Below are 25,560 nucleotides of genomic sequence, written 5' to 3'. Positions count from 1 at the left end.
GGGTATTGATTCTCCCCTTTGTCAGTATCATTTGACATGATTATTAATCTCAGAGTCAGGACCCAGTAACCTAACAACAAATATTTACGGGGCTCTGAGATGTAGTGACTTGCCCATGGGCACTGGTGGTAAATGGTGGCACCTTCTAACCAGTGTGATATCTGCTTCTAAACTTCTAGAACTGGCTAGTATTTTCTCCAGTGAACTCCAGCAGAGTCTGAAATGCAACACCAAGGAGTTATGAGCCAGACCACCAGTTTAGGCACTCCGTAAAGATTTCTGTTCCTTAGGCTCTGACTCTGAACCGCACACTCCTACTGCCTGGTGAAGGTTTTGCTCCAAATCCTCTCAGTAGCTCCAGACCAATTCCTCCACGATCTGAATCCCTTCGTGTTGTTTTCCTTTTCTAGCACTCTTTTCCAGTACACTGTCTTCTAGGGTATTCACCAAACATGCATCAGAGCCTCCTCGCACAGACTATTTCTCCTACTTGGGAGAATCTTCCTTAGATATTCACATAACCCCATCACCTCCCTCAGGTTTTATTCAGATGTTTCCTTCTCACTTTTACCCTCTCTAACCACCATATTTATTTATTTATTTATTTATTTATTTATTTATTTATTTATTTATTTATTTATTATTTTTTAATTTTTTTAACCACCATATTTAAATTAGACACCTGCTCTCTACTGCCCACACTCCTAATGCTCTGTGCTTCTTTTCCTGTAGAGCATTTATTACCATCTAATATAATACATACTTTATTTATATTATCTCTTATTCCCCCTTCCTGTAAGGGCATCAGTTTTATCTATGTCTTCCCCACTGATCTTAATTCAAAGCCCAGAACATAATAAACATAAAACCAATTAAATCAGATGGCCATTGTGAACTGTTTTATAACACTTGATAATATCACCAACACCTGGATGCCCTACCGTCATGATTTACCCAACGAGACTGGATCAAATCTGAGTTAACTGGGACCTTCTGGAGGATGCACTGTCAATGCTGTTTAACCTTCCTCAGAGAGACTTGTTCTGGAGACAGATTGCTCTGGGGTGCAATCCTGGTGATGTCCCTTTTCTCACCATCCAACTGTTGAGATGGAGCCATTCTCAGTCATGAAGTAACTTGGCTCACATTGTAGGGACCTATTTTGTCATTCATTCATCTGACATTTTACAGAGCACCCACTACAGTCCCCAAACTAGAGATCTAGAGACAAAAGCTACAGCCTCTGCTCATAATGAGCTGTCAAGATGGGGAGGCTGGCTACAGTGTGCAAAGAGCCTGTCTTATGGTATCCTGTGTCCTACCCAGTGATGGAGGTGAGCAAGGCGTAGCAGCGCCTCCTCCAAACTGGGAGAGGCAGCAAAGTTTACCTGCAGGTGTCACTCCTGAGTGAGTCTTGAAGGATCAGTGGGAGTGACTGTGATTGAGGCTAGGTGGTGGGTGATGGGAGGAAAAGTGGGATCTCCTGCAAATGGACTGAGGCCAGAAATAGGCATATTCAGGAAACTAGAATGTGGCTGGGGATTTGGTATGGGTGACTGGAGGACAGAAGTGGTAGAGGGGTGGGGAACAGGAGTGGGGGAACTGAGGGACATTGGAGGGGCCACCAGTAGTTAGGACACCAGGGGCTTGAATGACATATTAAAGGAATTTGGACTTTTAGTTTTTTAGGAATTTGGGTTTTATCCTGAAAGTAATGGGACACAGAGAGTTTTAAGAAGGTGAGAGACATGATCAGATGTATAGAGGTCTTCTTATGAGTCTTGGCATTTTATCTTCAGTGACTGCTCATATAGAGCAAAAGACCGCCAGGCTTTATTAGAGGTCTTGATAATCCACAACAAACTTCAAAATACTTGAACGTGTATCTCAGAGTTCACATTCTCTACCTTTCCCCTCCAGTTTTGACTATCATCTGCTCCTGGTGCTAGAGGCATCTATGTTTACCAAAGGTATTCTAATTTGCCCAGAAGCTATAGACAAAGCTATGGGCAGGCGGACAGCACCACTTGCCTTGAAGAACAAGGAAATGAGCAAAGCTTGAACATTTTCTAGCCCTTCTTGGATTGGTTACTTCAGCAAAACTCAACAGATTTTTCTTTGGATATTTTGACCTTTGGGTATTTACAAAGACAGGGCCTTTTGATGGCATGTTCCTCTGTCCCTCCAGCTCCCAGAACAGAGCTGGCACAAGGGCTCAAAATGAAAGAAAGAATGAATGAACCACTGAGCAGTGGAGAAGGTAAGGAGTAGTAAGGGTAAATGGAGCCATTGTCCAGTTCTAGGTACATGGCGAAGAGCATCCAGACTAAGATGGAGTGCGCCTCATGGAGGAGGATGGCCTGTTTCCTGGCACTGTGGGCAGCATATGGTCACGAGGGAGGCTGCATTTCTCCAAGTGCAGGTTCAGAAGTGCCTGGGTGCTAGTATAGAAGGTATATTCCTGGACTAGCCTGGAGACACCCCTGATCCCCATGACTAAGGCTTGGATCTGGAATTGATATTTTTAATGAACTCTCCAGGTGATTTTGAGGCTTGAGGTATCTCATGAGCACCACTGGACATGAGACAAGAAGAGGATGGAAATCGGTTTGGCTCACACCGAAGAACCTCCTCGATCAACTCTTCCCAGACTTCTCACCTGAGTTCATTCTCCCTGGGTCTTACTGCCCAGGCCCTCAGTCTCATTTTCTGTTGAGGACCCTCCCATGCCTTTATGAGCAGTCTTGCATAGGTGCCCTTCTGCGGGGCATCCTGTGTACAGGGCTTGTGTGGTGGCTTCTCCCTTTCATCCCTCACGGCACCTAAAATCTGTTTGGAAATCACTTAAAGCAAATATCCCCCATTCCGAATTTAGACAATAGAGGGTCCTCTCCCATTATCAGAAGAGATCTAAAAAATGGGATTACATAATCATTTCACTTTAATGAATTCCATACTCACAAAATATAGCTGATAAAAATGTGATTAAATGCTCAACCTTACAACTTCTGCTTACCAAATTGACTAAGATAAAAAATACAGCGTGGAAGAGGGTGTGGTTAAATTGGAACTGTTAGAAGGAATGTAAATTGGCACACATTGTCTCGAATGCATTTTGACAATATGTGTCAAGAGCTTTAAAAAGATTTATATATTTTGACTCAGTTATTCCATTTCTTGAAACTTTTCATAAGGAAACGATCAGGGTCATAACTATTGGTAAACAGTCTAAATTTAGCAAAAGGAGGAGTGGTTAAGTGAATTATTGAATTGAGATGTGCTTTCTATTATATAGACACTGAATATGGATTTAGAAAAAGGCTAATGTCATAATATGTGACATATATATAGATATAAAGCATTTATAATATCATTCCCATTTTTAAAAGGAAGCATACGTCTCTGAATGATAGAATATTCTACAGGTACCTCTTATTTCCAGTACTGCTTCCCTACTGCTATATAGACTAGGCAAAGGAATCGGCTCATTCAAGATCATGCAGACCTACCTATCTGGTCTCACTCCTGGCTGCTCCTTCCACTTCATTTATAGTTGCTTGGTCATGCCATCTTAGGTCTGCATGATCTTGAATGAACCGATTCCTTTGCCTAGAATTTCCATTCCTTCATTACTTTGTAAAGCCCCCATTCAGCTTTCAAGCTTTTTTCCTAAAGCCTTTCCCTCAAAATGTTAGGAAGGTTTAGGCATTGTTCTTGCACTCACTGCACCTTTTAAAACTTCTTTGTTATGATATAATGATAGAATTGCTTATTTTTATATCTGTTTTCCAGGTCGAAAGCTGGAATAAACTTTGTCATTGGTATGTGGTAAACAACCAATAAAGCGTGTGCTGAATGAAAGAATCAGCACGCAAATCACACAGACCTTCACAAACATTATGCAGGCTGTGCCTTGTAAAAGGGGACCCTGCCATGGGTGACTGTGGGCTACCACCCAACCAGACCTTGTCTCACCAAGCCAGAATGCTCAAAGACTGGGAAAGCAAATGGCGCTAAGTTGCTAATTGAGAAAAGGGTATTCTGAATAGTACTTCATGTGCCAAAGAGATTGTGTGCAATAGGCTGTGTTCATTCATTCATGTACCCATTCCACATACTTTCATTGTGTCCTGCCAATGCTCTAAGATCAGTGGGCTTTGGTCTCCAAATGTACCTGTGGCCATGTACAAGACTATCTGTTGAGAGGGGGGAAAATATTCAAACTCCTGATTAAATTCGTTTTGATTTCTTCTTTTTGAATTTTTATTTTTGAGGATGTTTAATGTGTTTGTAATATGTATGTTTTCTTAGACATCTCTCTGTCTGTCTCTCTCTCTGTATACATACACATACAAGGTACACGGGATACATGTTCAAATTTTTTTTAAACTGATGGGATATGCGATCACAATAGCTTAGGATTGCTAGCCTAGAGCACTGGGGTTTTAGTGATGAATAACACATGGTTTCTAATGCTCGCGCTGTTCACTACCAAGTAGGGGGAGGCACATACAAACAAACAACCGCAATATAATGTAGCAAGACGAATTTTGCCTGGGAGAATCCACAAAGATTTCATGCAAGAGATGGCATCTGAACAGGGTTATTTGGCTGATAAATGGAAACACCTAAGTCTAAACTTTACATAATTCTATTCAACTCCATGCACTTTGCACTTACCAATGGAGGATAAAGTGAATTGAGTGTTGTAATGATGAAAAAGGGATGAGCCAGGGTTAGTACAAAACCGTAAAGAAATAAGGCCATGTGTATCCTGTTATGGAGCCAGGGTCAAAATCCTAGATTTCACAGTCACTTCATAATGCCTGATCCGATTCTATCCCACTTTCCATCTATTCTCAAAATATTCTTAAATCCCAGGGGCTTCTAGGGAAAATCCTAAGTTAATTTCCACCTATTCATGTTTTTATTTTCCCTATCTAATTCGTCTTACGGTTGCATTTTACAACTTTGTGCAAAGTGGTCAGTACTCTAAGTGGGGGATGCTTGTTGCCTGGGGAACGATGTGAGTGAGTGATAAAACCTAACTCAGATTCCTGAAGCCGAATGTGTGCCTGCAGAAGCCCAAGTCTGGCACAGTTCTTGTAGAAACTTGGAGACGAGGGAAAACATTTCCTCAGTAATATCACTAGAAAAAACTCCTGGAGCTTGCTCTTTTGCTTAGGTGAATCACGAAGTGGGCTAAACCTAGCCATCAGCTCCTTGACTGTAGGTAACAAAGTGAACCTTCTGGAGTCAGAACGTCTGGTTTCAAACACTGGGCTCTGCCATTGTCAGCTGCTGGCGGTGGCACAGATCACTTAACATCCTTGAGACTCTTCCCCATTTGCCACCTGAGATTAGTAAGAGGTATGAGGCTGTGGTTGGGATCAGATTTGATATTGGGTGTCAAAGTATTTTGTACCCCAAAAGGCATTTTCCAAATGTGAATTTTTGTTATTACTCTCATCTCCCTTAAGGGTCCCAGTGAGGAGCATTGCCAGTATGAGAAAATGTCATCTTCCATATAACGTTGATTCAAAAAAGGCCAGCTGCCTGACTGAATGAATGTGGAAGAAGTTGAGTTCCAACAAACACACTCATGGGTACACAGAAATTGCTTCTGGTGACGGTGACTGCACTGTTACCCGAAGTGTTGGACTTTGCTGACTTCTGCCCCTACTCTCCGTGTACAAAGGCCAACCCCCCTCCCCCACAAGGGTCTAGCTTTTATCTCTGATAAATAAAGGCATGAAGATGGGGTAATGGATATAACGGGTTAACATTCTGAAAATGCAGTTTCATTTCATTTAAACCAGGGTTTTATGGACACTGTGCCTGAACTCAACAGGCGGCTGTAGGGGCTATTTTTGGACAGGCAGGACTTCCAGCACCTCTTAAATCACATCACACGGCAATTGCCTACTCCACCTACACACAGGGCGGGCCTGCATACATAAAACAGGACGCTGGCCATGGGTGAGACCGAAAAACTCTTTCCCTCATCTGATGACTAATACTTGTCTCTGCTTTCAGAAAAGGAAAGCACCATACACAGACCCTACCAATGCAATACATTTTCCTTTGCTTGCTAAAGAGAGAGAGAGAGAGAGAGAGAGAGAAATGTGTGTTTGTGTGTGTGGTGTGTGTGTCCTTGTGTGTGTGTGTATGAAATGAACTTCTATAGGAAACCTCCGACAATGTTCTGTGGATGGTTTTGCACAGGGAATTGAAACAAGTTGGCAGGAAGAAGAATTCTTTCTGTATAATTCAAAGCAGACATTTTACTGGGGGAAAAGCAAATCAGAAATTTGCTGTCAGTCCTTGAAATTTTATTAGTTACAAAAAATAATATATTGGCCCTTTGCATTAAGTCCAGATAGGATCTATCCTTTTCTTCTTCTCAATGATATTCCTAAAATGAGTTTTTGAGAATGCAATATAAGACTTGCTCCTCATAAAGGATGTAGGACCCAGCAGCGGTGGCCTGTGACAATATCACACGTTATTAGACTCTGCTCTGCTTCTCTGTAGCTCCAAAGATAAATAAAAGGATAATATTATAAGATTTCAGAATAACACTCAGCTAATCATTTCAGAGCTCAAATGATTAGCTCTTCCTTCTGACAAATAGGATAATCTAATTAATTTCTTGATGAATGAGTGAGGTCAGAGTGAGTCTGTCTTTTCCACATAAATTCTTGATAAAGACTAATTGGGATAGTGATAAACTTATTGGTTTGAGAGTGTTTGTGGGTAATACAGGGCACTATATTGGGCTTTATGTTGGCCTTGCTTACCACCAGAGTTCTGTAGATTTCCAACAGTTATGCACATTATAATCCGAATAACTATGAAGTTGAAATATGAAATATGAAATTTTAAAGGAAGGGGTTTATTGATCAATTTCACTTTTTCTCAGTAAGATTTTTTGTAGTGTTGGTTTCCAATGTTTTAAAATACTAAGTTTGTAATTACATGTATTTTAGACATTTCTCAAAGCAATATAGAGGCCATATTTTAGCTAGCTTACATTATCTTGCTACTTAAAGTTTGAGGGTTGTTTTTGGCTAATCATGTTTGTGAAATGGAAGAATGGATGTATTTTTAATGTAAAAATATCTATCTGAAATGCATTCATTCAAATTAATATTCACTGAGTATTTAATACGCACAGTAGCTTTTCAATAAATATAAATGAATTTCTCTCTAATAGTCAATTCTTGCACCTTGAGTTTGGTAGTTCTGCTTTCCCTGCAACCAAAGATCGAGGAAAGAGTTAGAATTTCAGAAATAGAAGTCGTGTTAAAAACATGTCGAAGCATGAAAATTATTACCATACTTCAATTCCAGCAATACTTTTTCTCCCTCTAAGGAAGCAGGCTTTCTGTATGTTTGTTGCATCTTTGACTGTTTTGGTGTGTCCTGCCCTCCTGTTCTCCTCTTTCCAACATACCCTGTCTGGGGACCATTACCCTGTCGACTGGAAGTTGTGAACAATAAGTAAGGTCAGCTGCAGGGCTCAATGAAGAGCGGACTCAACAGAAACCAAGGATTAAATATATAACCCTTTCATTCGACTTGCTGCAAGGTATTAAATATATTGTTTACAAAATTACCTATAATTACAAGCTCGTGAGGTCAGAGATGGTGTTTAATTTGATCTCATGCCCATTATCCAGCTTACAACAGAAACTCAATGTCTGCTGAGTAAGGAGATGGCTAGGATGAGTATCTCATATCCATTAGCACAGGGTTACGTGAGAGACTGAGAGAGAGGAAAATTCAGGAGAAAGAGGGATGTATTGAGGGGATCCTCAATCAAAAGGTTTTCAAACTTTATTTGGACCTATATTGACAGCAAACAAAAATTTACATCACAAATCACACACATACAGACACAGCTGCAGCCAACCGAATGTCTTTGCAAACCACGAGGTTATCAGCCGCAGTTAGGAAACCACTATGTAGGATGTGGAACCCATCAAGGGAAGATGGAAGGCCCAGAAACTGCTAGTACCTGCAAAGTGCCACCAAGCCAGTGTTGCTGAAGGGGGCCGTGCTTTACTTTTTGCTGCCTATACTAGGGACCCTCCCTGGCCCTGCATTAATAAGCGAGGTCTTTTAGACAGCAAGCACCTCTTCCATGCTTACTATGCACCAGCACTGGGGTGGGCATGTAAGGATACAAAAAGAGAAAAAGACTAAAATACCTGGTATCCTCTTTGATATCTCCTCTTAGATGTCTCTCGTACATATCAAAGTTAACCCATCCCAAACTGTACTTTCAAACTTGCCCCAAATTTAAACTCCAATTTTCTCTATGTCAGAAGATTTTTTTTTTTCTCAGTGTCTCAAGCCACTTTGGAATCTCTTCTGATGCCTACTTCTCCATCACCCCTCACCCCTCACATTGGCACAGTGTGTCTGCACTCTTCTTCTTCCTCTGGACTCTCTGAGGGCCTCCTAACTGGTCCCCTCACTCTCACGTTTGCCTCCTGCCCCAGCCTGATTTTGTCTTCACTTAGTAGCAGGAAAATATTTTTAAAAAGAACTCCGATTGTGTCACTTTCCCCCTTTAAAGGGTTTTATAGCTTTCCATTTCCTATGAGGTAAAAACGCAAACTCTTTCCTAACGAGGACCCACCTTATAGGTCTGGCCTGTGCTCCTCTCCACCTTGCTGTGTTCCTGGCTCGGTGGCCTCTTGTTCCACTAAGAGGACGACATCTTTCCTTTCCTGCCTCACGTTCTTTGTACCTGCTGTTCCCTCTGCCTGAATATTCTCCCCCACTCTGTTCAGTTGGCTCCTTTTTGTCATCCAGCTCATCTCCACTCATTCTAAAGTATCCTCTCTGATCTAAAGTGATTATCCCAATTCATAATTATGTATACATTTGTTTGCTCGTTTGATCTTTGCATAATGCCTGCCTTCCTTATTCAGATGTAAATTCTGCGAGGGCAGGGAATTATATCTGTTTTATTCACCAAGATAAACTCAATCATAGATTTGGTACATAACAGACACTCAAACATTTGTGGGATGCATGAAAATGAAACATTGCCTAAACCTTAGTCATTGAGCATCCCTTGATGACTTAGCCAAAGCGCTATACCACCTGTACTATGCAACTAATATTTTTCTCTAAACTTAATGTAAAGCAAGTTAAAAAATAATTTTTTAAAAGATTTTATTCATTTATTCATGAGAGACACAGAGAGAGAGAAGCAGAGACATAGGCAGAAGGAGAAGCAGGCTCCCTAGGGGAGCCCGATGTTGACTCAATCCCGGGACCCCATGATCACGACCCGAGCCAAAGGCAGACACTCAACCACTGAACCACCCAGGTGCCCCTAAAAAAATAATTTAGCTCAATCCTCAGCCATGACTCTGGGGACATTGCAAGTTAGTATTTCATTTTTATTTTTAATGCACATTAAAATATATGCTTAACAAAATATAAATTTTGTATCTATACACTGTCTAAAATTATCTTGTGGGAAATGCAAAAATAATCAAGAAATTCTTTTTTTTTTTTTTTTTTTTTTTTTTTTTTTTTAAATTTATTTATTTATGATAGTCAGAGAGAGAGAGAGAGAGAGGCAGAGACACAGGCAGAGGGAGAAGCGGGCTCCATGCACCGGGAGCCCGACGTGGGATTCGATCCCGGATCTCCAGGATCGCGCCCTGGGCCAAAGGCAGGCGCCAAACCGCTGCGCCACCCAGGGATCCCAATCAAGAAATTCTTAATGAGTGAGGTTTGTTTTCTGTTAGGTGTAGGGTAGAACCCTGGACTAAGAGTCAGAAGGGCTGACACTCATTTTAACTCTGGCTAGTGACAGGGAACAATTCATTTGAGGTTCTTAGGTTTCCATTTTCCCATTTACACTACAGAGATACTACCAGCTGTTCTGGCTCAGCTGACATGAAAGTGTGAAGATATAATGAGGGAGTAGTTGCAAAATCCTTATTTTTATCTAAATGTGAGATATTATTATTATAATTATTATTTGAGAAATGGGGCTACTGTTGTTTATTACCTAGAATGTTTGGTCATATTTATATCTTATGTGATGTAACAAAGAAGAAGAATGCGTATTAGTTTCCTTTGACCATGAGTTTGGCTTTTTTCCCCCTTACTCACCTAACAATTATCTTTCATTAGTTGTATTCCACTTAGTGAAAAGCCTGCTTATAATTTGCATACCAATGTTCATAACAACATTATTCACAAAAGCCAACAGATGGAAGCAACCCGAAGGTCCATCGGTGGTTGAATGGATAAATAAAATGTCATACATACATACCATGGAGTATTATTCAGCTTGAAAAGGAAAGAAATTCTGACACGTCCTACAATATGCATGGACTTTGAAGACATTATATTAAGGGAAACAAGCCAGTCACAAAAAGACAAATTCTGTATGATTCCATTACTATGAGGTATCTAGAGTTGTCCAATTCATAGAAAAAAAAAAGAATAAGAATAATTATGGTCAAGGGGAACTGGGCAGTTGTTTACTGGATATAAAGTTTCAGTTCTGTAAGTTGAAAAGCTGTGGAGACTGGTTGTATAGCAACATAAATATATTTAGCACTACTAAACTGTACACTTAGAAATCATGGAAGTGGCAAACGTGATGTTATATGTTTTTTGCTTTAATAAAAAATTAAAAAACCCTGCTTATAGATGTTTCTAGTTCTTTCATGCTTCCTAAAGTACAAAACTCCAACATTTACTATGACTGAAAACAGAAATTTAAAAAATAATAATCAATGATAATAGCTAAACTTTAATGAACATTTACTGTATCACAGGGATTATACTAGGTGTTTTTTATTTATTATCTCATTCAATCATGGCTACAGCTTCATGAGGCAGATACCACCATCAATGCTGACTTTACAGAGAGAAAACAAGTACAGCAGCTATAGAACTTGCCTGAGGTCAGATGGCTAGTAGGTAGTGGAATGAGAACAGGAGCCCAGGCAGACTGGTTTGGACCTGTGCATCTAACCATTAAGTGTCTGTCTCACCAAGCTAGCAGAAGGCACTCTGGAGGTGAAATTCATGCTCACTAATTCGCTTAGAATTTTAGATAGGTTTCTTTCTTTTCACACCTCCATCTCTAACACATACGTATTAACTTCCCTATCATTGTTCATCCTTCCCTCATTACTCTCCCAAAGAATTAGTCACCTTAACCATATACATCTAAACTGCATGAATTAAAAGTTCCAGGTGATCCAAACATTTGGACAGAAGCCACTCATCAAGGTGGCTCAAAAATAGGATTAAAACTGTTTGGCACCTTCCTCGTGTGCAGACACACCATTGTCTTTGCTTGAGTAGAAGGAAAAACAATAAAGATATCACAGAACTACTGAGAGGCTTTAGGCTTAATTCTAATTATAAGCAGTAGCTGGTATTCAAGAAATGTTAAACCACAACAACTACTTGCAGATCCCAAATATTTACCCTCAATTTTTGTGTGATGCAAGCAGAAGGAATGGAGGCTTCTGAGTCTTTGAGTTACTTAACCTCTCTGAGGCTCCACTTTCATCATTTGTAAGTATCTCCTGGCAGGCAGAGATTAGGTTGGCTAATATATGTGAAGTACCAAGCACATAAGACTTGCAATAAACCAAATAGTCAATAAATCATAGCTACTATTATTATTACCATCCATAAAGGCAGATTATTCACAGTCCTAGTTGGATATGGGAATGGGACGATATGGCCTTGCTGATTCCAGTCATAGTGGGCGTGTAGCATTGAGCGTTGGAGGAGCTCCAGGATTCACCCGGGGCCAAGACTGTGATGGTTGCTCTTCACGAGCTGAACCTTGCTTCATTCTTGTGGCTGCTCCTCCGCTGATACATCTGTCCTGGGATTCTCGACCAGATTCCATTCTTGTCCAGTAGTTCTCCTGTGGACCGAAAGTCCTCCCAGTGCCCCCATCACCAGCACTTGTACGGTGTGGTTTCCTGCTGCGGAATCCCAGGGGCCTCAGCTTCTGATTCGACTCTTCACCAGTGCCTACTAGCCTCCTCTTGAAATGCATGGGCTTTTGCCAGCTGCCTGTCCTCCACGGTGGGAAGGGGCTGGGGGGTGGGGACATGATTTGGATATTTTTCGATGCCTCTGCTTGAGTTATGCTTTTCTTTGAAAATAGAACCCCAGGTTTTCAATCCGAGAGGCAAACATATTTGCCCTCCAGGAACCCATTCCTAAAGCAACGGAGGCCTGACCTTCCACGCCCTCACTGACTAGCCTGGATGAACCTTTCTCTGGCGGGCTGCTCTGGCCTTCTCGAGGGCTGTAGAGAGGCTTGGGGTTGTTAACACATCTGACTGCTCCTTTTCCCATCTCAACAAAATTCATTTGGTTGCAACTCTTCATAACTCTCTATCCTATAACCATTTCTAGCACTGTGATTTCTCCTCCTTTTCCCTTCTTTGGGTGAGAAATGCCTCCAAAGCCCAGATTTTGGCACAATGACTCCCAGATTGTTTTTATAGTCCCAATGTAGTACTTCTTTGTTACAGCTCAATATTCCTAAATTTTGTTCCAAGTTTTTATTTTACATTTATAAATATCAGGTTGTATTAATTGGTTCCAGCTTTAAAAATGTTCCATAAGAGGTTATTTTCTGCTATTTTGATAGTGGTTTCGAAACTCGGGACACCAGAGCCCTGACGTGGGCTGTGTTCTGCAAGCATCCCTCAAGGACTGGTGAGGAACGGAAAAGATACACAGGCCCTGGGCTTCGCTGTATTCTTTGAAGACTGGACTGGCCATAATAGCTTCAAAGAATTTCAACAAGTTCCTAAGACATGACCTTCCCTTTCCGAAAACCACGTTGGCCAGGCTTGCCTTAATCAAGCTGTGCTTTTCTAAGCATCCTTTTACTTGATCTCCTGCAGCAGTTTTTAATACTCTCCCTACAAGTGAAGTTAAACTAACTGGCCTGTAATTTCCTGGTGTGTCCCTAAGCTCTATGAAATAACGGCATTAGGTTGGCTACCTTCCAATTCTTCCTGAATTTTTTTGTTTGGTTTTAAAACGCAGGATTGAAAAGGCCAGAGAATACTTCCTGTCTCCCTTTTCCTTCGTTTCTTCCATGACATACTGCTTTCAGGTCCCAGCAGATCTGCCATTTTAATAACTTCAAACCTCTTAAATGTTTTCACATATTATTTGTTTCTATCTCTGAAGCATGAGTTTTCCATTTTTCATTTTGACAAGCCTCCCCCGCCCCAAATAAGAGCTTACAATTCCATTGAATAGACTGTTAATTTGAGGCACAGTTAGAGAAATGAATTTCATATTAGAAATGTAGACAAGGGAGGTAATTAGATTATAATTAAGTCTGTGGTCTTACTTGTGAGTTGTTATGAATACATGTTGGGAAGGAGCTGAAGAACATATCTATATGTAGAGGCATGGGAACCAACAAAATGAAATGATTACTTCTGGGGATACTAATCCAATGTTCCAGCAAAATGTCTTAAGAACGTGATGAAACTAATTAGATCTTTACATAAAAAATTTGCAACCTATATCTTTTTAAATTGCGTTTGATTCATTACTTTCTAATGAATCAGAATCTAACATCAGAAGAATCTAACATCAGAAGAATCTTTCCATATTTAATGATCTCCCAGAATGATTTCCCAATGGAAAAACCCATAGAAATATTTTAATTAAAATATATTAGTTAAAAAGATATGAGTAGGAGTACAAAGGAAAATTAATAATTACTTGTATTCATAAAACTAAACTGTATCACATAATCTTTTGGATTGTCCAAGTTGTTTGCTGTGCAGAATTGATTAATTTTTAAATTAAGTGAGTCACCAACTAGGGTATATAAATTTTTGTTTCTTATAGATGCTTTTTGTTGCAGCAAGCTTTTGTGTCTTTAAAAGCTTTTTGTGGTGATCTAATTTATCTTTTCTGAATAAATCACAGGTAGGCAAACTACGGCTCAGGTATGGATGGATGTTCATTTCTGGGTAGGAAGAAATGATGATCACCATCATGAAGCAAAGTCAAACATAGAATGAAGTCTAAAACGTTTAAGATTGTTGACCCTGATTTCAGAAAAGCTGAATAAACAAACCCTGTCCAGTTGGTAGTTTTTTTCTTTCTAATTTATCAAAGTCACAAAGTCAAAGTCCAAATTTTGTACATCTCTTAATAATGCACACACACTGAGTATCAGATTTAATCACAGGTAGGAGAATCTGTGCATGTATGGAACATGTAGAACTCTCTCATGGGGCACATTTCAATCAACTTTGAATGATCCTTAATATTTTCCTTTTTGGTTTTGGAGAGGACTGAATAAGCCTGCAAATGAACAAGTCAAATTCTTTCTGTGGGTCATCAAATAGACACACGCAGCCAAATACTTGTGTATATTTAACAAATAAATTTAAGTTCAGGAGTGGATCTTAAAGCATGGATTTTGTTGAGTACTTGAAATATTTTCTTGTAGATATCCTCCTTCAGAATTTTAAAGTTGTAATTAAAGTGTGTATAGAATTTACCTTTTCTATTGAGAATATCTTATACCATGTAATTACAAATTTAGTACATATTCACTCTTCTCCCACACCTATCCCTTTGCCTGAGCTGTTCCCTTTTCTTGGAATGCCCTCTCCAACATTTGAATGTCAAGATTGCCAAGACCTACCCTTCCAAAGATGGAGAGCTCAGAGCCCAGAGGAAAAGTACTGGGTTTGTGGTGAAGAGGAACAACCTGAGGCTATGTATTCTATGGCTAAACCCAACTTCTTCAATATTCTAATTACTATACCTCCTACCCTCTCTATGCCTCCTTCTCCCTATATATAAAATGGGGATGTTTATATTTTCTTTTAGAGTTGTGATATGGGTTAATTGAATTAATTAATTAATTAATTAATTTATTTATTTATTTATCAGAGAGAGAGAGAGAGAGAGAGCACATGTTGGGGAGGGGCAGAAAATCAGCAGCACAAAGCCTGACATGGGGCCCAATCCCACAATCCTGAGATCATGACCTGAGCTGAAATCAAGAGTTGGATGCTTGGATGCCCAATGAACTGAGCCACTAAGGCACTCCTAGAATAATATATTTCAAACTTCAAAGTTAGCCACCCTTCCTTCCCTTTCCAATGCTGTCTTCTCCACAAGGCTTCTCTAGATCCCACTCACCACCCCACTTTATTGGTAATCTCATTTTCCTTTGAATGCCCATAACATTTCATCTCTCATGGATTTTAATGCATTGTGTTATTACTTCTTTTTTAAGATTTTAAGATTTTTTTTTTAAGATTTTATTTTTATGTGAAAGATTTATGTGAAGATTTTATTTATTTATGTGAAAGAGAGAGTGCAGGAGCAGAGGGGAGAGGCAAAGGGAGGAGCAGACTCCTCACTGAGCAGGGAGCCTTCAGGTCCTGCTTGATCCCAGGACCACAGTATCATGACTTGAGCCGAAGGCAGATGCTTAACTGACTGTGTCATCCAGGTGCCCCTTCACTTCTTTAATAAACATTTGTTGACCATTTACTGTGTGTTAGGATATATTTTTCCCCCTTTCCCTCCTAACCAATTCTTAAGCTTCTTAAAGTTAGAATCTTTGCAATATTCATAACCTCCCTACCCATTGTCTACATAGTGTTTAATACTTTAGTGTTGAACAAAAATGTACTTGTTAATTGTTTGGTATTTGGTAAAATATCACTATCTGGTAAAACTGGTCACTATATAATACAATATCTGTATCCCCTTTTTCATGTAAGTCCACATCCTTAAATAGGATTACAAGCTGGAAATTATGTTCATATGTAGGGCCAGTGCATGGGCTCATCATCATTTTCATCTTTGTTATTAAATATTACAACTACTACTAATATAATAAAGTAATAGCTAACATCCCTGAGACTATGCACAAAGGAGAATATTCTCTTCCCATTCCCATAAGAGTCCTTAGAGTAGCTCCTGCTAGAGCAGAGCATGGTTTCCAAAAAGAGAAGGTGAATGAACAAATGAGCTGTAGCTATGTCTCTGTGGAATTACATTAGCACAAATCTAAGCACATTTTCAAAGAACTGTGGTTTATAAATAAAGACTTTCTCATATATACAATACTATGGCTAGATGAACTCTAAAGTTTCAGGGGGAAATTACACAATTTCAAAATGAGGCTGTGTGTACACAACACCAAGCCATCCAAGTGAAAGCTTGAGCAAATCACTTAGGAATGTGGTCTTTGCCAACCCAGACATTTCAAGTCGTTATTGGAAATATGTAATGTGGTTCTGACGCTATTTTACTACTCATGGATGAACTGCGCTATGGTGACATTTCACTTTAATTTGCTGCTTCTAATTGACTGCAGGCAAAGAAACCAGAAAGCCAAACTGGTCAGAACTATGTTTAAAGTGAGAACGACTAGGCTCCACTTTAAGGTCAATGAGAGTATCCTACAAACAGAAGGAAATGTTAAGAGTATGGCCTTCACAATATCTACCTTGAGTTCTCCTTCCAAAGTGGAGGATACAGAATTTCATGAATTTCACGTATAACAGAAGCAATTTTCTTAGATTACTCTTTCTTCCTCAATGTAAGAAATCTTTCTCTTTGAGAGAGAAAATATAAGACTTCCTAAAGAGGCTTCTGAGGAGTTTCACTGTGGCAAATGTCCTAGTTGCTACAGACTGCAAGACTTCAAGAAATAGACTCATGAGGCTTAAAAGTTCACAAGTCCCCAAAGCCTTTGGCTTCTAGGCCTCTTTCATGGTCGTCACCTGCAAGCACCTTGGGGTTCTCAGTAGGCACTGCCTGTAGCTTTTCAATTCATTTGGGATGAGGTACCATGTGATAGAATTCCCAAACAGGTCCTAAGTGTGAAGGGATTAAGATCGGAAATGCAGCCTCTTCTCCAGATGTGAATTCGGTCCTTGGCTGATGCTGATCAGAAGCCTGAATTTGTTTTATGTTCTATATCTGTTTTTACTGAAGCAATTGATGTTGATGCATGTCTGGTATACCCAAGGTCCAATCTCCCTGGTGCTCATCCTGCCTTCCTTTTTCTTCTGGAACCATTCAGAAAAGGGTATGTGAGTGGGTGTGGGAGGCTTATTGCCCAAATGCTCCACTGGAAGAATGTGGTAGAGCCAGATGTGAAATGGACCTCCCCTGAGTGAAGGATTCACAACCCAGAGTCACAGCACATATTGGAGAGGAATGGTTTTCTAACTGAACTCTGGATTTGTAACATTGTGCTATCCCACATCCAAGTCAAAATGTCTGTCCAGATTAGACATCAAAACTGGCCTGTTATCATCTCTGATTCTTACTGAGCATCTTTGAAGAATAAAGAGTCCTTTGGGGGGCTAATTGGTCCCAGGCCTGAGAATAGGACAGGGATTTCTATGGCTACTTCAGACGAAAACTTCCAATATTTTAAGGTATCACATAATGTTTCAACTGCAGCACACACATTGAGAACATCATAACAAAAGGTAAAAGGTACGTTATTTGACTTCAAAAGCACAGAATCAGGTTTTTCTTGTCACAGTGTGAGTAGCATAGCAAGAGTTAATGCTGTAAAATCCACACTACTGTCAAGCATAAATAAATCCAATGAAACTTGTTCAGATAGTACTCAGGCAATACTTAAGAGCCCATTAGGAAATCATCCAAGACCTGAGACACATAAAAACTTTATTAGATCACTGAAATAAAGTGCAAACAAGTTTGTCTTAGAAAGATCCAAAAATCTTTATGCTTTTAGTCTGAAGAGCCATAAAACAGTGCCTGACAAATTTTAAGTGATATTCTAATTAATCACTGGATTTTTATAGCTTCGCATGAGCTGTAAGTTAGATATTAACAAGGCAGCATGAGAGGCAATCCCCTTGAACTGAGCATGAGTTCTAAGTTTTTGCATAAGCCCAATGGTCAGTCAGGGTGGACTTTTGTGTTAAGCATCTAAGAGAAACAGAATGGGCCATTAACCCAAAAATTATCATTATTTTCATATTAGTTAAAGTAGGATGAAAAATGTGTCCAAATCTCACGGACTGATGTAAAATTCTAACAGCTGTGTCTCTGTCTTGTACAGGAAACACTTTCTGGGGCATTTTTACATTATTACTTTGGTGAAACTAACACTTTGTAATACACTAATCATACAGCTCCCTTTAATACCATCACACATTCAATGATTACCATGAAAAAGTATGAACCGACTCTTCTGTATAAAAAAAAAATTCTGATTTATAGCCTTTAATTGGATACAGTGATGGTGTAAGACAGTCTAGGACAATTTTATTCCCAGAGAGGATTTTTTTTTTAAGAAGGGAGGCAGTTTTCTTAAATGCCTACCATTAGGCAGCTCCAATGAAGATCAAGAATTTGCTTTCAAAGAATGAATTAAAACAAATTTTTAGGGTCACCTGGGTGGCTTCAGTTAAGCATCTGCCTTCATCTCAGGTCATGATCCCAGGGTCCTGGGATCGAGCCTCATGCAGGGTTCCCTGCTCAGTGGGGAGTTGCTTCTCTCTTTCCCTCTGCCACTCCCCTGCTTATGTTCTCTTTCTCTCTCGCTCTTTCTCTCAAATAAATAAAATCTTTAAAAAATAAAATAATAAACATTTTTAAATGTGACTATAAGATTATTACTTCAATTCTCATTTTCTAAGAATTATAAAAAATCTCTTCAATAAAGATGTTCACCTACCTCATAAAATAAGGGAGCACTACTGCTTGGAGGTTTCTTTGCCTTTCTAGATGTAGTTCCATAAAGTCCATCTGATTCATTGATCTGTAAGAAAATTAAACTCATCTATAATGAAAAAGAAAGACATACTTAAAGAATACTTAGAAATATATAACTTTCAAGTACCTAGGTGGCTTGAAAGGTTGGGAAATCTAGCAAGGAAGGGGTAGTCACTAACTAGGCAAAATATTTATAGTCACTTTGGTAAGCCGGTAGTAATTGTACAAGTATGTGCCACCTGACAGGACTTTTTTAATGTAATCATTCCTCTCTGACCTCTGACAGCTAGGTTTCTCTGTAGATTTAATTTTTCTTGGTAGTTATGTACTTCTTCAGAGCAGTGAATAGTTTAGTCTTTTATTATTATTGAATCTTTTATTAAATAAATAATTCTTCAGAGAGCCTAGCATGGGACCTGGTATGGCCACAGAAATTCTGTTAAACGAACGAGTGCTGAAAGGGCCAAAAATGGGCCAAAGTAATTCTTCCAGATTAAGCAATTCAAGTTGGCTCTAGCTAAGTTTTTTTTTTTTTAATAATCCATGCCAGTTTACCAAACAGCCCAATGATATGATAGTTGTATTTATTTTATCATTAGTTTTTTTTTTCTATTATTTTAAGTGCAGAAGTCTTCACAGGGCCTAGAGGTGGGAAGCAAGGAGTACCTGCTGGAGAATGTCTTGCCAGGACACGATGCTGAAGAATTTCCGTTGAGGCACCTGGACAGCAATGGTGAGGGCTTGAATGAGAAGATCGTCCTCAATCCGGTTTCCAACTACAAAAGCGATGGAGCCCTTCCAATCATTCTGTTAGAACAAAAACAAAAACAAAACCAGAAAGAGTTAAATTCTTACTCTCTCTTTCTCTCTCTCTCTCTCATAAGATTTTATTTATTTATTCATGAGACACAGAGAGAGAGAGAGAGCGAGAGAGAGGCAGAGGGAGAAGCAGGCTCCTGGTGTGGGACTCAATCCCAGGATCCCAGGATCACACCCTGAGCCTAAGGCAGACGCTCAACCACTGAGCAACCCAGGAAAGAGTTCATTCTAAATACTCCTGGATAGGTAATTTTGTGTCAAAGACTTCAACCAAAAAACAAGATAATTTTCCCTTTAAACTTTACCTTACGGTACCAGAGTTGACCACACAATCCATTATGTGTAAATTCCTGATCCTAGTAGCCACAAGGCGGCAATGTTGTGCCAAATTTCATTCAACTTGACAAAAACCCATTTTCTTGAGAAACGAGACCTTTCATTTTCAGGAAGACGATTTTTTAAAAATGACATGCTTTCATTAGAATGCTGTCCAAGAATAATTTGGTACTGGAAGAAATAGCATTCACATGTTACAAACATATATCGAGATATAATCTTGAAAGCAGAAGTCTAAGTTTTTTTTCCTTGATATATTCTAAGGTTAGATCTAAATAGTGCTGGAGGCCTAGGAGGAGCTTGATCAATACGCCTTGAATGTTGGGTAATATTGAATGAGTTGCCAAATGGGCCTTTATATGGGGTAAAATGTAATCCCTAAAGTTTTTGTGAAGCACAGAACTACAACACATCTTTTCCTCCTCATGTAACATAAGAATCTCACTGCTAATTCACGAATGAGTCCTTTCCACTCCCAGGACATAGGCTAAAAAATTACACTTGGACATGAAATTGTGCATCAAATAATTTAAAGAAATGTTACTAAAGACAATATTCTTATTCAGTAATCCCTTTGTCAATTACAATGACAGTTTCTCTTAGGAAGAAGCAGTTCCCTGGAGATTAAGAATGGACTTGTGTGGTGCAGAGAGTCAAACTCATGCACACCAGGTCTAGTGCTTTCACACTAACAGTCTTGTGGGGAAATGGGACAAGTAACATGATAAAGACGTTTAGAAAGAGAAATAAATAATAAAGGAGGTTACCCTAGCCATTTCCCCGTTTATAGAATAAAGGAGTTGAACAGGGCAATATCCAACATCGCTCTAGCTCTGCTCTAGAGATTTGATCAAATAGAGCAAAACTGCCTGCTGGTGGATTCCTAAGCAATGTCTAAGATTATATGAAAAGATTTTACACAAATTTAATGCAATGCATAATTTTCTGTGGTTCTTCTGGTTCTGTCCAGACCATCACCACAGTCAGGGTGATGACAGAACTAGGGTATAGGTGGGAGAAAAAAATCTTTGTGCAAATTCCTCCTTCCCATCAAATAATCAGTATCCTTAAATGTCTTTCACTTCTCTGCATGGAAACTTACTGCCTAACAAAATCTGCCCAATTTTCAATTCAAAACAAAAACCTCACATAAAAGCATCACAATGTATATTTTACCTAGAATGTGTGTGTGTGTGTGTGTGTGTGTGTGCACGTAGGTGTGGCATTTCCTTCTGTTATATTGAGTTTAAGACCTTTTTGGTTTGTTTGCTAATTCATCTTAGGAAGACTGAGCATCTGCTTTTTAAATATTCTGATTTTGAAAAGTAGATATGACATTTGTAATGTATTCTTTTGGAAAAAAATTTCACTATCACAGAACGACCTTTCCCACATTGGACGCCTTTCTTTTTTCTTTTTTTCTTTTTTGATTGAAAGCTAATGGTGACAAGGAAGGGCTGCCTCTCCACTCATTTGGGGACAATCAGAAAGAGGACATTGTAGTCCACAACCTACCCATTAGTATCTGGTGTCAAAGGCAGGTGTTGACTATTTCAGATTCAGAAAAAAATAAGGGAGGAGGAGGAAGGAACTAATAATTATTGCAATCTGCCATGTGCCAGGCATATGTTATCTCACTGAATCCTTGAGTAATCCCTTCAAATAGGTCTACTAATACTTTATAGATGGAAAAGCAGAGGCCCAGTGAAGTCAAACAACTTGTTCAAGGTCATCTTGGCAGAAACTCATGGAGACCACATATGTGGCTTACAATTTTGTGATCATTTTAGAACAGTTTTGAGAACAAGTCTTTGGGGTCAGAATGCCTTTCCGTAATCCTGAAATTGTACCTAATGGCTACTTCATTCATAGTAAACATAACAGATAAAGATTTGTATCACATGTGAAAGTGTATAAAACCTTTAAAAATGGATTATGTGGTAAATCCTTAAGACACCTTAAGGTTGCTTTTTTTTTTTTTTTTTTTTTTTTTTTTATCAATCATAGTTTTACAAAGGCTCAACGAGGTTAAGGAAATTTCCTAAGCTTGTCTCTCTCCAAGCTGAGCGTTCTGGTTACTATGCTCTGGATGCACCTTAACACAAGATCCATTCCTCTGATTCATGGTACTACGCTAAAAATTCTGGGTCCGGTTTCTCCATTGGAAGAGATCTGGAAAGTCCAGCTGAGACTCCGTTTCCCATCTGTGCTCATTAGCCCCCCAAAATTCTACTCCTGGAATAAGATCTACTTGGCAAATGGGACCCATAAAGGACTCTGTCTGAGTCATAGGTTAGTGTCTAATCACCTTACCAGAAGCCAGGTAAGCATGAAATGGACTGATCAGACAGTAATAATGCAAATCAAGAATGTCTGCAGAGAAGGATGCTCTCACTAGCGTGCTGCACTAGGGGGCAGCGAGATGTCAGGAAATGCTCAATACTCAACTTCTGAAGAGTAAGTCCTTACCCTGGGGCCTAATTAGGAAGAATCATGAAATGGACAAAGCAAAGCAAATATCATTTCTGAATCTTTCTCTTACTGCTTCAGGATAACTGCAGATTCCAAATTTTCACTAACTGGCAGCAGTTTTAGAAATAGGAAATTGTTTTGGAAAAAAAATGGAACATGAATCAGATTTGGCAAAAAGAAAAAAAAGACTATTAAAAACATCCCTTGACCATGCATCCCACCCCAACACATGCAATTAAACATGGTCCTTATATTTGGGTTGATAAGGCGGCCAGAGAAACTGAGTATAGAGATAACAAATGTTGGCTGTAGGTGAGAAATGAACATACAGTGTGTAGAATTTGAGTCATCACACTTGTGAGTCCTGAGGTATTGCTACCTGTGGGTGAGTTTGTTTAACTCAGTTCAAGAAGTTTGGCGAACTCTTAGTATAAAGAAAGCATTAATCATTTTAGAAAAAACTACACTGGATGTATCTGATGGTGAAGGATACAGGTTTTAGTCTAGGGGCACCTCAATTGCCTTAGGAAATGAGGTCGGCTCTCTGCTGGCTGGAGGCCTATACTGGACACAGTTATTGCTGAGTCTCGCTTTCTAGTGGTTATAGATAAAGTCATTCAAAGGATGGAATGAGGTCATGTACGGACACAATCCATTACCTTTTATTTACTTTACCAGCCTCACCTAATTGAAGCTTGGCAGGAGGGCGTCTTAACCCAAACACAGACATACTAGTCTTCCAAAGCAAGAAAGTATTCATGTAAATGCAGAAACCCTGGCTGTCTCCATACGCCTACTGTCCCAGAGACACAGGGTAAGTTTGTTTATAACTACTTTTCTTTCATCTATTGCAAACACTCCAGATTTTACTTAGGCATTTCCATATTCTAAGATAATTACAAAAACCCTTTCAAAGACAAGTGAAAAGTAGCTTTTGGACAATAGGAATGTGATTGTTTCCTTCTATTAGCACAAGTAATCAGCTGGTAGGGGAGGAATGGCCATGGCAGGACACATACACTGTCTTCCACTGCCTTTGCTGGCATGTGTCAGGGGGCCCGCTGTCCTCAAAGACCTAAAATGAGATACTCGCGGTCTGCTCCCTAGAGCGGATTGGGTCCTGATGTTCTTGATGAACCCACAGTGTCACAACTTTTATTTGGAGAAGATGTAGACAAGCTCCAAGTAAAATCAATGCAACATTAAAAAATTCAAATTCTGTGCAGGATTATTTAACACTGTCCAGATATGCAAACCTATACTTTATGTCTATACTCTGCTGAAAGGATGACCTTCTTGTCAAGTAGATTGACTGCCAAAAAGAGAGGGATTTGTGACTGTCTTTCTCATACCAGGTTTTCCCTTCAACAGGAGTCTTGGATCTCCATCAGCCAAAGAGTGTTAGTGTGGGCTGCTGGCCAGCAGAAGAAATATTTTTATTACATAGAACTGGCTGCTATAATGGTATTTATTAAAAAGGGGTTATAGCTATAAAATAAACTGGGAATATAGATTAAAAATGGGTGCATTTTGTTATCTAATAAACAGGAACAACACAACCACCTTAGGATATGCATCATCTAACTCCTCTGACTGCCTTTACCAAACAAATTCTTATGATAGATTCTACTCTAATTACAGATTCCTTATAATTTATTATAAATATTATAGCTTGACACATTGTCATCATACTATTAGAATTGCTCCTTATTTAGGAATTGGTTCCTATGGCTGTCACATTTTTCTCAACTAGATTATAAGTTCTTCAGGTCAGAAATTAATTTTTATTGCTTTTGTACCTTATGGTGCCCAGCAGTGAAATGGGAAATAAAGCATGGCTCTTTCTGTAAATATCTGTTGATTAATATTTTATTTTATTTTTAAAATATTTTATTTACATATTTGAGAGAGAGAGAGCAGGAGAGGGAGAGGGAGAAGCAGACTCCCCACTGAGCAGGGAGCCCGAGGTGTGTGGCTCAATCCCAGGACCCTGGAAGCATGCATGACCTGGGAGGAAGGCAGATGCTTAACCAACTGAGCCAACCAGGCACCCCTGTTGATCAATATTTTACAGCAACAGAGAATATGCTTGGACACTGAGCATTTTGACCCTGAGAATCATACAGAGCCTAGGAGGTAGTGTCTCAGGAAACTGAGCATCATATGCAGTCCACAGCCCTGAAGTCTTTGGGGAGGAAAAGGGGCTGTCTTGAGTTCAACAGGGTTTCTGCTTAGTGACAAGGGTTAGAGGAGTTAGACTCTGTAGCCACTTCTCTGCTAAGGCAGGTTTCCTGGGAGTGGCTCAGGTGAGCTACCAGGTGCAAGAAGGAAGCAGCTCTTCCAGAGAAGAGGGAAAAAGCCCAAGACTCACATACGAATATGCACTGACTATAAACTATTTCTCCTCTGCTTTCTTTCCTCCTCTCTCCTGTCACCCCACAAGAGGGACTTCGATGGCCTGCTCCCTCTTCCCCTCTGTCTACAGGCTGCAAGTTCTGCTGTTCCTTACTTCCTTTCTCATTCAAGGTGCCTTTGAAATTCTTCTGAGTCTGTATGGTGAGAGAATTTTAGGGGTGGGAGGGGGGGAGGAAAGATGGGAGCTACATATGGTACTGGTGATCCAGATCCAGAATCTGCCCAACCTACAGAATCTGAACCTGACGCTTGCCTCCTGCTGAGCATCACTGCCCCCCAATCCATCCAGGGTGTCTAAGACAGACTTTGAAATGATTTTGATTGAAAAGGTGAAGAAGACTGTCTCTGGGAAAATACTGAGGGTGGAGCAGATTCTCTCCCCCTATCACATTTCCCGCCCCATACACCTGTCCTGCCGTGTATGCTGTGTGAAGTGATATTGTTTGCCGATGCTGTTTGGGGGTGTGACCCAGCCTTAAACACTGTCCTTCAAAGTGGACTCTATGAAAAGTAGGTGACGAGGTAAGTACAGAGTGGCCACTGTGAGAGGAGCAGGGTTCACTTACTCCAAGGCTCCCCTTTCCTCCTGGCCATCTCGGGACATGTGGGTCACTGGAACCACCACTCTGGGGGGGGGGGTTCACCCTTCACCCACAGGTAACAAGTCTCCATCATACTTGGGTCACCCCCTGGAGAAGATCATTGTGGCATATGATTAAGAGCCTGGGCTCTATGTGTCCT

At 39.8% G+C, this 25,560-nt stretch overlaps 1 protein-coding gene across 4 annotated transcripts in view; it reads right to left on the bottom strand.

Annotated features, from left to right (window-relative positions):
- The window catches only part of SPAG17 (sperm associated antigen 17), a 219,259-nt gene that overhangs the window by 166,727 nt on the left and 26,972 nt on the right, over positions 1-25,560 (bottom strand). For all 4 annotated transcript variants that reach the window (XM_077842670.1, XM_077842669.1, XM_077842673.1 and 1 more), the window contains 2 exons: positions 19,444-19,584; positions 18,740-18,823 (listed from right to left, as the gene is read on the bottom strand). In XM_077842670.1, coding sequence (XP_077698796.1) covers positions 18,740-18,823; positions 19,444-19,584 — 225 coding nt within the window. The remainder of the gene's footprint in view (positions 1-18,739; positions 18,824-19,443; positions 19,585-25,560) is intronic.

This window comes from Canis aureus, chromosome 12 (genome assembly GCF_053574225.1).
Source record: "Canis aureus isolate CA01 chromosome 12, VMU_Caureus_v.1.0, whole genome shotgun sequence".
NCBI classification, from domain to species: domain Eukaryota; kingdom Metazoa; phylum Chordata; class Mammalia; order Carnivora; family Canidae; genus Canis; species Canis aureus.
The sequence above is the reverse complement of the archived record's forward strand: the minus strand, read 5'-3'. Positions and strand labels throughout refer to the sequence as shown.